General features: G+C 41.9%; 1 protein-coding gene across 1 annotated transcript in view; it reads right to left on the bottom strand.

The window, feature by feature from the left end:
* Positions 1-1,046: 1,046 nt before the first annotated feature.
* LOC117554482 (calcium/calmodulin-dependent 3',5'-cyclic nucleotide phosphodiesterase 1A-like) overlaps positions 1,047-12,996 on the bottom strand; it is a gene marked incomplete in the record, with an annotated part of 29,995 nt that continues 18,045 nt past the window's right edge. Inside the window, 6 exon segments of the mRNA XM_034228933.1 lie at positions 1,047-1,444; positions 2,215-2,400; positions 7,317-7,501; positions 9,029-9,149; positions 9,731-9,812; positions 10,111-10,231. Coding sequence (XP_034084824.1) covers positions 1,389-1,444; positions 2,215-2,400; positions 7,317-7,501; positions 9,029-9,149; positions 9,731-9,812; positions 10,111-10,231 — 751 coding nt within the window.

Here is a 12,996-nt window from a genome sequence, read left to right as displayed (position 1 = left end):
GAAACGTCCTTTAAAATAGTTTAATGTAAAATCCACACTGATTCACTGCTGCTGCTCTCTGTGGGTTCAAACATCTAGCCACGCCCCCATCAGTGATGTCACAACAGGTACAGGTAACGACATGTGTCTCGATCTGCCTACTCCTATTTATATTTGCTCTTTAAAAAAATAAGAAGTGTGACAAAAAGCAATACGACTGTCATCTTGGCGCTAGCAATAGCATTTGCTTATGTTATAATTGTGTATTTTTGTCACAGTTTGATAAATGTGCCACTATAGGCTATACTGCCGTTGAAAAGAAGCCACCATTAATTTGATAGGGTAGATTGAGCAGTCTGGAATGATAGCTACTCTTAATGATAACGTTGATAGCCACCATACACGTAACATTAGCGATAGCGGCGGCTACTTTGGTGAAACTTGCATTATACAAATAATTTGTACTACTTAATAAACGTACCACTATATTTGTGCCCAAAATAAGCCAATGTTAATTTTTATAGGGTTTATTGAGCAGTCGGTAATGATTTGACAACACAAACGATAAAGTTGTAAGCTAGCTAACTAACAGCGGCAATTTGAGCCAAAACACTTATTTTTGATCTCTTAAAATCATATTTTATTGGATAAATGCACAGAAAGTCACCATGACTATCTACAAATATTGTTGTGTTTAACGAGAGGAGAGGAAAAAATACTGTCGGATCATCTGTATGTCATTGTGTCTTGTGTTGTGAATTACGGTAGCTTAATGGAAATCTATCCAATTGTCGTTGAGATATTCCAGTTTGGACCAAAGCTAACAACTACTCCTATATCCTAAAGGAAATATAGATTATTATTTGACATCACTTATTGGGACGTGGCCAGGAACACATGCTTGATCATTTGAGCATAGAGCAGAAAATCAAAGCAGAAATCACCCTTCACTCTCTAAACATATAATAAGAGGATTATAAACACACACCTGTCGCTGTGCTCGGCTTCTTCCTAACAGCTCCATGAACAGAGATATTTAACCTGCCATGAACAGCCACTGGACGCTCTTTGGTTTTCAACCCGTCTGTTTTTATTTACATTTCAAATATTGACATTTCACTTTCACAGACATTGTTCCTCTGAGCCTCTAGTAGTACAACCATAAAACACTTTCACCACAGTGAATGGACCATGAAGTTGCTAAGAAGCTTTAATCTGATGAATGTCGTCACTTTGAATGCATTTTTTTATTCATGGTCGGTTGTAAACATAAGCTCCTTCTTTAGGGGGCCACTGAGGGGCCGCTGAGTCACTGCTGTGTTTAAAACACACAAGTCCAAACTCTTGCCGTCACTGCACCGCACTTGAGGTGATCCGCCACACACATATCCATTTTCAACGTGAAGCCATCAGGCTTTTTCAGGCACTTCCTCCTCGTCCTCTTTCTCCTCCGCTAGCCCCGCCCCTGCAACCACAAAAACATGAAATGTGTTTGTTAGATGCCTTAAAGAAGGCTTGAAAGTGATCAAAGACATAAAGTACATCAGTAAAGACCAAGTGAAGTCATGTGACCGTGCTGCAGTTCCTTTATAGCCCAACATTAGCCTCCTTTAGCTTAGCGGTGGTGACGTGAAGTCATGTGACCGTGCTGTAGTTCCTTTATAGCCCAACATTAGCCTCCTTTAGCTTAGCGGTGGTGACGTGAAGTCATGTGACCGTGCTGTAGTTCCTTTATAGCCCAACATTAGCCGCCTTTAGCTTAGCGGTGACGACGTGAAGTCATGTGACCGTGCTGTAGTTCCATTATAGCCCAACATTAGCCTCCTTTAGCTTAGCGGTGAAGACGTGAAGTCATGTGACCGTGCTGTAGTTCCTTTATAGCCCAACATTAGCTTTTTACTTCAGAAATCATAAATGGTGTTAATATGTGGAGATTATCCTGCTGTACAAAACATGTAAGTATCATAAACGTTTGTTTGACACAGATATTATTTTCTGACATAATCCAAAATCACACAATCTGTTGGCTTTTTACAAAGGGCAGATGCAAATTTAAGATTTGGCCTGCAAACAAAATAAATCACTGCGCCACCCTATGGAGAGGCTGTATTTGAAAACACTCATATCTGTCACAATGTTGAGTGTGTATTGTTGGACACACTCAACTTGTATAGTAGGCGGTTTTGAATACAGTCACATTTTAGGAAACGTTATTTTACGATGTCCCTTTCGTACCGTTGCATGTCAGGTGGACAGGAGGCGTGTCGTCCTGCCTCTCTTCATCAGGCGGGGAGCCCTCCTGTGATTGGTCCGTCGTTTGTCCATCAGGGACACTGTGACTGGGCGAGGCATTTGATTGAACGTCTGAGTTGACGTTGGACTGCTCTTCCTCTTTGTCTGCCTTCTCCTTGCTGGCCAGCTCTGTTCAAAACACAGGAACACTTGTTTAAGAACATTTCATTTACATCTATATGTGATTTACTGAGTATTTGGTTAAAAAACACATTGTGAATTTTTAAAATGCTCAAACTAACTATGCTAACATACTGATGTTTGCCTGATTTTAGCACTAAACACATGGTGCAGGTGTCATTAGTTCCTCAGGTATTTGGTCATGTGACGATGGTGCTAGAGGAAATGTTAGGGATCACTAACGTCATTAAAGTTTATCCTTAAAGTACCTGGATAATCTCCACCAAATGTCACAGCTATCCATCAACTATATGTCAATAGATTTCACTCACAAACAAAGCAGTCATGAAGCAGAGAAAGGTCTGCAGGATTATCCCTGAAGTATCTCCATAAAGTTTCTTGGCAATCCATCCAATAGTTGTTGAGATATTTCTGTCTGGACCAAATTGGTGCGCTGACAGTCATTTGATATTGTTTGATGATGAGAAATCAGCCAAATGTTTCTGTTTAACACTCCTCTGAAGTCGGGAAGTCAACACTAATTAGACTAATGACTGTCACACGCAGTGCTGGAATTGGGCCGGTACTCACCGGTACGCAGTACCGGCACTTCTGGTTCTGACCCATGGAGTACCGGCACTTCTTGCTCAGTACCGGCATGCTGGCGGTACTCCGGTACTCATGCACCGTGCCAGTACTCAACACTCTCCCGCCGTTCTTATTATACATCCATATATATATATACAGCCGCCCGGTACTCAGTAGATGCGTCATGAGGTGCCGAACGGACATTCTCATCGCTCTAACCGCTGGAGTTTCACAGCGGCTGTCAGCTGTTTACTCCTGTCATTCAAACAGAACATGCTGGAGAGGGGGCGGGGCTTATCTTCTCCATGTAAATACTGTGGTGGAAACGACTATGTCAAAATTAACCTATTTGACCGTGATTTAATAGTAATACACGTTTCAAAATAATAATAATAATAATGCCGAAGTAACAACATACTGAAAACTGTTAGTAAAACCATGTTTTAATGCTTTACAATTTACATACCTAGATGCACGTGTGTTGTGTTTATGCAGTGCAACTCCCACCCAGTGGGTGGCTATGTAGAGTGATAGAACAGAGCAGGCACGCCCCCGAGAGAAGGAAAGCAATCACGTCACAAATTAGCATTTCTAAAATGTTAGCGTGGATTAATAAAAGTGCAAAAAGACAGCGGTTGTCGCCGGAAGAAACTTCAAATACAGAGAATGCTGTGCCTGTGTTGGAAATTGTGTCTGATGGGGAGCTTTCTTTGGTTGATTCTCCTGCTCCAAGTTCTAGTGAATTAGCATTAGCACTAGCTCCGCCGCCTCCTCCAGAGCCTCTAACGTTAGCTGCTGCTGGCGCAACTGCCACCACCAACACCGGGCAAAGCGATGCACCTGACTGCTGGACTGCTGGACAACGGACCAGGTGCAATATTTTTGCAAGACCAATGCATGGCTCCTTCTTAAAGATAAGAAGCTAGGATGTCGCATATGCAGAGATGTCAAATCTTTGGGAATACACACTGGACAAGGACTGAAACTGTCAACTGAATGGGGTGAGTGTGCAGTGTCTCATTTCGGTGTTGACAAGGGCAAACAACAAGCTAGCCTGAGAAAAAAAATCAAAGAACATAAATAATCACAAGCCCATGTAAAAGCTGCTGACATCCTTACATCTGCTTCACGTGAAACTATTCAACATCAAGTGCAGTCTATGCATAAATCTGAATTAGACACCACTATCAGAGTTTTTCGAACGGCATATAAAATTGGCAAACATAGCCGGCCATTCACAGACATGCCAATTGATTTGAATGTACAGAAACTGAATGGGCTGGACGTGGGCAGGGTTTTGCACTCCAATAAAACCTGTGGCGAAATCATCGACCACATAGCTCATGAGCTGAAGAAAAAAATGGCAAAAGACATTACAGAAAACCAAAGAAAACTCTGTGTTTAGGTCGATGAATCTACCACTATTAGTGGTAAAACGGTGCTTGTTGTGTGTCTACGCTCAGCATTAGCTGATGCTGAGCCCGAAACGTTTTTTTGGGAGCTGATCGAGTTGGATGGAACAACGGCTGATGACATCACAAAGGCGTTAATGGAGTGTCTTGGAAGAGATTTTAACGAGGACTTTTTAGGTCAGTGTTTCGTTTCTTTTGCATGTGATGGGGCTTCAGTCATGCTAGGGAAGAGAACAGGCGTTGCTACCCAGTTGTGTAGTAAATTCCCAAGCCTGTTTGTGTGGCACTGCTCCAATCATCGTCTAGAGCTGGCAGTTGGGGATGTGGTCAAGGAGGTCTCAGGGCTCAATCATTTCCAGATCTTTTTTGACAAACTCTATTCCTTGTTCCATGCCTCCCCCAAAAATCAGAGGCAGTTAGCGCAGTGTGCGCAAGCAGTCGGACAGCGTCTCCTGGTGATAGGGCGTGTTTTGTCCATCCGCTGGGTGGCTTCAAGTGAAAGGAGTGTCAGAGCAGTCTGGGAAAACTACCGAGTGCTTCATGATCACTTCACAAATGCTGCAAACGACACGAGCAGGGATTCCAGAGACAGAGCAAAGTACAAGGGCCTGGATGATGTGCTCACATCTGCAACGTTTGTCAGCAATCTGGGACTGATGTACGATGCGCTCACAGAGCTCAGCGACCTCTCTCGGCAACTCCAAAAAAGAGAGATGACACTGCCTACAGCAGATAGGCTCTTAACTCGAGAAATACGAGTTTTTGAATCCATGGTCACCATGCCTGGCCCACACATGACTACAGTTCATACAGCTCTAGCTGAGAAGTCCTTCAAGGGTGTTGCCCTGCGTGAGAATGGCAGGCTTGTACAGATTCATGCAGGTCAGTTTTTCCGCAGTATGGTAGAGAATCTGAGACACAGAATGACTTCCACAACCTCCTCTCATGTCAGCACAAGAGAAATCCCATTACATGGCCGGGAGGCCCGGGACAATCAGCTAATCCAGGACATGAAAGTTATCCATCCTGGAAGTTGGCCTGAAGAGGAGTTAGACGTACAGTATGGGGACGTAGAGGTGCTACGTTTGTGCGAAGTGCTGAAAGTGGACAGAAGAGAGACTGTTCAGGGCTTTCGCGAATACAAGGAAACCAGGGCATCCCGTACACCTGCTGCCATGGAGCCTCTACTGAAAGCAGTCCGAACCATCGCTGTCTCCACTAGTGAGTGTGAGCGGGCATTCAGCTGCATGAACGATATCCTTACTGCAAAAAGGAATGCTCTCTCTGTCAGCCGACTGTCCAGCCTGGTTTTCATTAAATGTAATGGACCATCACTAGGACAGTTCAATCCGGAACAGTATGTGAGGTCCTGGCTGGCAAAGGGAAGGAGAAGTGCTGATGAAAGAGCCTGTCCAGCTCCAGCCCCTGATACTGATGTCCCCAAGGCCTTCTGGAGCCTTTTCTAACAATGTGAAGTATATTGCAAAGCAGCTCACCCAGTGAGAAGACTTTTGGCATAATGTGCCGATTTGTACAGATCCTGGAGATAGAAGGACTTCAGACCAACCAGGGAGTTATCTGATTCTGATCAGCTTGGTGTTCAATGTAACTCTTTACCATGGCTCAGACTTTGTTACTTGCAGTTACAGTTTCTCATTTTAGATTGTGCACATTTTTCATTTGTTTTTACATGTTCTTTGTTCATGCTCTTTATCATTTTTCTGAGTTGGAAAGTTAGATTGCATCATAGTTTACTTTATACATATTTGTATTCTTCAGTGGTGAAGTATATTGCAAAGCAGCTCAGCCATGTGAGAAGACTTTTGGCACTTTTTCGTTTTTCGTTTTCTGAGTTGGAAAGTTAGATTGCATTCAAAATGTACAGAAATACTTAATTTTGTTAAAGCTTTTTATAAAAAATGCTTCTGACCAGAGCTTTGTTTCCTTGTCATTAATGTTGAACACCACCAGAGGGGCTCTCACCTGAAAGGTCTCTGCTTCATGTGTCTTCAGCAGAAGATCTAGACTTTGATTGCTATATTTTCAGTTAATATTGACCTTACTGAGCTTTAGCCATATCCGCTGCCTATCATAAAAAATGTTAAGTACAGTGAACCTTTCTAAAATATACAGTAGTAAAGAGACAAACCCACCAGCATTATAGTAGCCAAATTCTTGTTTGTGGGCTGTATATATAAAATTGACTTGAAAAAGTTGCTGATTTTAGAGTACTGGCACCTTTTTCATTCCAATTCAAGCACTGGTCACACATCAAAGCAGGCACCCAGATGTGAGCAATGTGAGCAATTTACACCTTTTTTCAGTAATGAAAGCCAAACTGTGTTCAAACCGTGCGTCCAAACCAGGGAATACAGAGATCATTTACGTGTCGAGAAACAGTGATGCATTTTTAAAAGATGATGGCTCGACAGCATACAGGTATGACTTACAGACAGAGATTCAAACTCAGGATTTCCTATAGTGTTTGTCTGACGAAGATATGTAAACAAAATACTGCGTTTAAAGTTTTCTTTATGAAAAGTACTGATATATTAGCATGAAAAAGTTCTAAAAAGGTCAAATATACATATAAATTCCAAATAAAACGTAATGTTAATTACATGTTAATTATAAGCCTTATTAACAATTGTTTTAGTTAGTACATACAGGATAACTTGTGCTAAATGTGATCTTCACCTACAAATAATACATGGTCAATTATATGTCGATAATTTTGTACAATAATGATGTCAGATTAATGTAGTGTGGTACAGAAAAGTACCTACAAATTGTAGTTACTGTCCACCACTGTGTGTGTGTGCGTGCATGTGTGTGTGTGTGTGTGTGTGTGTGTGTGTGTGTGTGTGTGTGTGTGTGTGTGTGTGTGTGTGTGTGTGTGTGTGTGTGTGTGTGGTGTGTGTGTACCGTGCACAGACAGCTCTTTCCAGCGGTCCTTGTTGCTCCCGATCACGTCCGACAGGTTTTGCTTCATAGCCGGCAGGTCGATGGCCGTCAGAGAGAAGTCCAGCTGTCCGTCATCGCTGTTCCCATGGCGACTGCTGCTGTGTCTCTGCACTGCCTCCACGGTAACGGAACCACTTCCTGTGAGGCTGGACCAATGGGGAACCAGGGGAGGTTGTTAATGTCACATTAACTACATTCTGTCCAATAGAATTAGACAATTAACTCGTCTTGAACAAATAGATAGGTGCAGAAATGAGTTCCTTTATAGCCCAACATTAGCCACCTTTAGCTTAGCGGTGGTGCCGTGAAGTCATGTGACCGTGCTGTAGTTCCTTTATAGCCCAACATTAGCCACCTTTAGCTTAGCGGTGGTGAAGTGAAGTCATGTGACCGTGCTGTAGTTCCTTTATAGCCCAACATTAGCCACATGTAGCTTAGCGGTGGTGACGTGAAGTCATGTGACCGTGCTGTAGTTCCTTTATAGCCCAACATTAGCCACATGTAGCTTAGCGGTGGTGATGTGAAGTCATGTGACCGTGCTGCAGTTCCTTTATAGCCCAGCATTAGCCACCTTTAGCTTAGCGGTGGTGACGTGAAGTCATGTGACCGAGCTGTAGTTCCTTTATAGCCCAGCATTAGCCGCCTTTAGCTTAGCGGAGGTGACGTGAGGTAATGTGACCGTGATTTAATTCCCTTAAACCAGGGGTCGGCAACCCTAGGCTCGTGTGCCACCATTGGCACGCGGTACCCTAACCAGTGACGGTGACACACTAGGAATAAGTGTGCAAACTATTTAAATTGTATTTTCGGATCCTGAACGAGACCGCCGCCAGAGCGCGTCTCCCCGTTACCTGCAGAAGGAAGCCATGCACGCAACGCAGCACAGAAGGATAACTTCTAGGCCCCCGCTCTCTTTAACTCCGCAGTTTTTGCGTGGCTGTGTCTTTAGTTGAAAGCCAAGTGGCGATCTGCTCATCTGTCATCGAAAATAATATGCTACACAGGGGCGGACTGGCCATCTGTGTGTTCTGGAGAATCACAGAACGTCCGGTCGTCAGCAACGACCGGTCCGGTTCTCTGTGTTTAAACGGCATCATGTAAGTTGCGCTGACAGGCGACAGAGGTCCACAGCTTCTCCGCAGCGAGGCTCTCCCCCCCCCCCCCCCCCCGTTGACAGTTCACGAACGTCGGCACATTGATCAGATTTATTTTTTGGAATGGCACTTCATATCAAAAAGGTTGCCGACCCCTGCCTTAAACCTTAACTTTAACTTTTTACTTCTTGATATTTAATTTACATTTCAACAAATATAGCATATAAGTGACGACTAGCACAATACATACAGGATAAAAATGATCTTTTTTCCTTTCATGGGAACTTTCAATTACAAATCTAAATCACTTCTAAAAACAGAGATTTTTTTGATTTTTCAATTTGGGAAAAAGAAGTGTACTAATGTCAGATCAGTACTTGGTATATTGGCTGATAACCTAAGTTTAGTGGCTCTTGATTTGGAATAATTATTCAATGATGAGAGTTTTGTTACAGTCGAAGCATTGAGAGGGAAACCTGCTCCAGCGCAGATCCTGTTTTCAATACCCAACCTTACGTCTGTTACACTTGTGGATAAAGTATTCTTCTCGTAACTTGTATTTGTTAATCGTTTTATTACCTCGACCTCCTGGTCCCTGTCTCTCTTGCCTTCCTGTCCTCTTCGATCAGAGGACCAATCACTTTCTCCGTCGTGTCGATCAGAACGCTGAAAGTCGGCTCCACGATGAAGTCGATGAAACCTGAAACATGAGAGAAGGGTACAGAAGATAGAAGGAAATTATAACTGTTTGGAAAACACTGAAAGTCCTCTTCCAGTATGAGAGTAACATGCTAACAAAGGGATCCCAACTGTAGCTGTAAACATGACAGGATGTGTGATTACTTAGAAGAGCATCAGGACTGTTTGAGGCATATGATAGCTATGTGATTAACATGATGATTCAGCCTCTATGGAGAGAGACATCAAGCATGCTCATTTCTGACGTGGAGCTAATCTGAAGTAAACATTGAATACTGCTTTCTATTCCTCCATCTTGTGACTGTGTGACTCCCTCTCTTGGATATCAGCATGTGAAGGACACTGCTCAGGAACTAGTTGATGCTCTGTATGTGATGACTCCTTCCATTCTGGAGAGGACCACAGATACATGGATCCTGAGGTTCAAGCTCAAGCCGGGGACGAGGGAGATTTCAACATGAGTTACTCTGCTTTTCACAAGGTGATCATCCAACCCATTCCTCTCCTCAGTTCTTCAGACCACCAGCAGGGGTCTCAAAGTTACCACACACTGACAGCCTATTGTATTATTGATCTTCTTACCGATCTGTGATTGGGCGATCATGGTGGCTTTGCGGTCACAGAGAGGAGAAAAGGGAAGGCCGAGCTCCACCTCTTTATCTCCCTGGTGAGAAACAGTACATTATAAATATGGTGTGATCAAAACAACTGTGTGATATTTACATCCACATGTTACTGCTTGAACGTGATGACTCAGCAAAGCAAATGCTGTCATTTCAAAGACAAAGCTGGACAAGCTATGTCGTTGGCAAGATATTGTAAATCAAAAGAAAAACCTGGTGTAGTTCCCAAGTGGAGTACAACTAGAGAACAGCATTATAATACTCTAGCAAAGTACAAGCAGCTCAAGTGTGTACTTAAGTACAGTCCATATATATCTATATATATCTTATAATAGTGACCTGTCTGAAGAACTCCTCCATCAGGCTGTGGGTCCAGCGGTAGTGCAGCGGCCAGGCTTTAGCGGGGTGACTGATGTCTGCAGCGTGGAGCATCAGAGACAACACCTTCACTTTGTCCAGACTGAGGGACAAACAAACAAGTAGTTCAATCAATAATGAGATGGAAGTAAAGTCAGGAGAGAAACTAATAATATTGCATACGGAGAGAGTATTGGCAATGGTAATACAAAAAGGAGTATTGCACATGTTGTTGTCAAAAGTGTTGAGTCACGTTTCATGTTGTTGTTTGTTCATTCTTGTTTTGTTTTTCACTTGTTACGTCTCATACCAGGGGCCTGTACTACGCAGCTGGTTCAACCTAACCTGGATATGTTTGAGTTAGCCGGTTGGCCTAATCCAGAACATACGCGCTCTCGATAAACGGTACTACGACGCTGGTTATCAAGTGGATCGCTCAAGCCAGCCGTGTCCTATCTAGTTAGGTGTTCACATGAGAGGGGTGGTATCTGGAGCATTCGACCAATCACAGACATGGAGAAGCACACTGACAGCGCAGCGTCATACTTCCTGAATGAAAAGTCAACTATAATACTAGTCAAAAATGAAGAAGTTAAACTTTAAACATCCATGCCTTAAACACTTGATCCAGGATCAAAGCCACAGAGCTGCACCTGCAAGGTGAACACAGCTGGGAACAGAACAAGTGTTTGAATGCATACATTAACAGCTTTATGATATCACTGCCCGTCTAAGACACCATTTGACTTTAATTACATTTGACTCCAGTGTTTCCTCAACTTAATGTGTTGCTTAAAATAATCCTTCTGCATCCAGTCTGTAACGCTGTGAGTGTTGCACGGCCAGATACGGCTCAGCTGACTCAGATCAGGAGATATGTGATACATTATGAAGTGATATGCTGTACTTAATGTTACTCTGATCCGGTTACTTATGTTGTGGCAGATATTTAAGTAAGCTTTCTTAACGCTAATGTTATAATAGTCAGATTGCTCTGAAGATGGAGGTGATATTCTATTCATGTTCACGTTCACACAGTCGGTGATTTTTGCCGGCCGTCTTTCCTGCGACGGCAGCTTTTCTGTATTTCCTTTCTCCTGTAATATGACTTGATCGCTTTAAACTCCGCACACTGAGCTCTGATTGGTCAGCAGGCGGTGCTTTCACTGAGTTGATCTCTTAGCCTGCAACCTAACCTGCTCCCGACCAGGTTAGCCGCTAAGCATAAGTTACCATGGAGATCTAGCCTGCTAAAAAGAGAACCAGCTTCGGAGGACCGGAAAGCCGGAGTTTTCTCTGAATTTAGCCGCTAAGCGAAAATCCTGCTTCGTAGTATACCCCCCAGGTTCCTTGACTTGTGTGTTTCTCCCGCGCTCATCAGCGCCAGCCCCGCCCCTGAGTGTTTTCACCTGTGCCCAGTTATCTCCTGCTTAACTTCCCCAGTCTCCCTGTTTGTTGTCAGTTCGTCCTCATGCCAGAACTCTGCTCCTGAAACGTATTGTAAGTTTGTTCCTCACATTGTGAGCGATTTTTCTTGTGCCTTAGTGAAACCTATTTTTTGTCGCCTCGTTAAGAGTGCCGTTATCTTTTTTGGCAAATAAAGTATATTACTTATAGCCTACTTTATCTCTGGCTCCCGGGTCGTGCATTTGAGTCCTCTTTCCTTGTGTATCCAAGTTCATAACAGATGTTAGAAAACAAAGACTGAAAATGATGATTAAATATGTGTATTGCACATGGATAAAGAAAGGTGTGTTGCAGATTCATTTGAAAGAGTTGTAATGCACGTGCGTGTTTAAAGTTCAATATTGCAAATGGATGATAAAGAAAATAATAATACATCAAAAAAAATATTGCTTTTCATGCATTTCGAAAAGGATATTCTGCATCTTAGAAATGTTTTTGCACATGCATCTGAAAAACATATCAAACCTTTACTTTAAAATGTGTTGTTGTTGTTTGAGGTTATTTAAAATGTGTTGTTGTTGTTTGAGGTTATTTAAAAATGGTGTTGTTGTTGTTTGAGGTGATTTAAAATGTGTTGTTGTTTGAGGTTATTTAAAAGGTGTTGTTGTTGTTTGATGTTATTTAAAATGTTGTTGTTGTTTGATGTTATTTATTTAAAATGTGTTGTTTGTGTTTGAGTATTTAAATGTGACATGTTGTTGAGGTTATTAAAATGTGTTGTGTGGGGAGGTTTTGACAAATGTGTTTGTTTGTTTGAAGGTATTTTAAAAAGTGATGTTGTTTGAGGGTATTTAAAATGTGTGTTGTTGAGGGTTATTAAAATGTGTTGTTTGAGGTTATTTAAAATGTGTTGTTGTTTGAGGTTATTTAAAATGTGTTGTTGTTTGAGGTTATAAAATGTGTTGTTGTTTGAGGTTATTTAAAATGTGTTGTTGTTTGAGGTTATTTAAAATGTGATGTTGTTTGAGGTTATTTAAAATGTGTTGTTTGAGGTTATTTAAAATGTGTTGTTGTTGTTTCAGGTTATTTAAAATGTGTTGTTGTTGTTTGAGGTTATTTTAAATATGTTTTGTGTTTGTTGCGGTTATTAAAAATGTGTTTGTTTGAGGTGTTATTTTAAAATGTGTTGTTTGAGGTTATTAAAATGTGTTGTTGTTTGAGGTTATTTAAAATGTGTTGTTTGAGGTTATTTAAAATGTGTTGTTGTTGTTTGAGGTTATTTAAAATGTGTTGTTGTTTGAGGTTATTTAAAATGTGTTGTTGTTTGAGGTTATTTAAAATGTGTTGTTGTTTGAGGTTATTTAAAATGTGATGTTGTTTGAGGTTATTTAAAATGTGATGTTGTTTGAGGTTATTTAAAATGTGATGTTGTTTGAGGTTATTTAAAATGTGATGTTGTTT

This window comes from Gymnodraco acuticeps, unplaced genomic scaffold (genome assembly GCF_902827175.1).
Source record: "Gymnodraco acuticeps unplaced genomic scaffold, fGymAcu1.1, whole genome shotgun sequence".
Lineage (NCBI taxonomy): Eukaryota > Metazoa > Chordata > Actinopteri > Perciformes > Bathydraconidae > Gymnodraco > Gymnodraco acuticeps.
The sequence above is the reverse complement of the archived record's forward strand: the minus strand, read 5'-3'. Positions and strand labels throughout refer to the sequence as shown.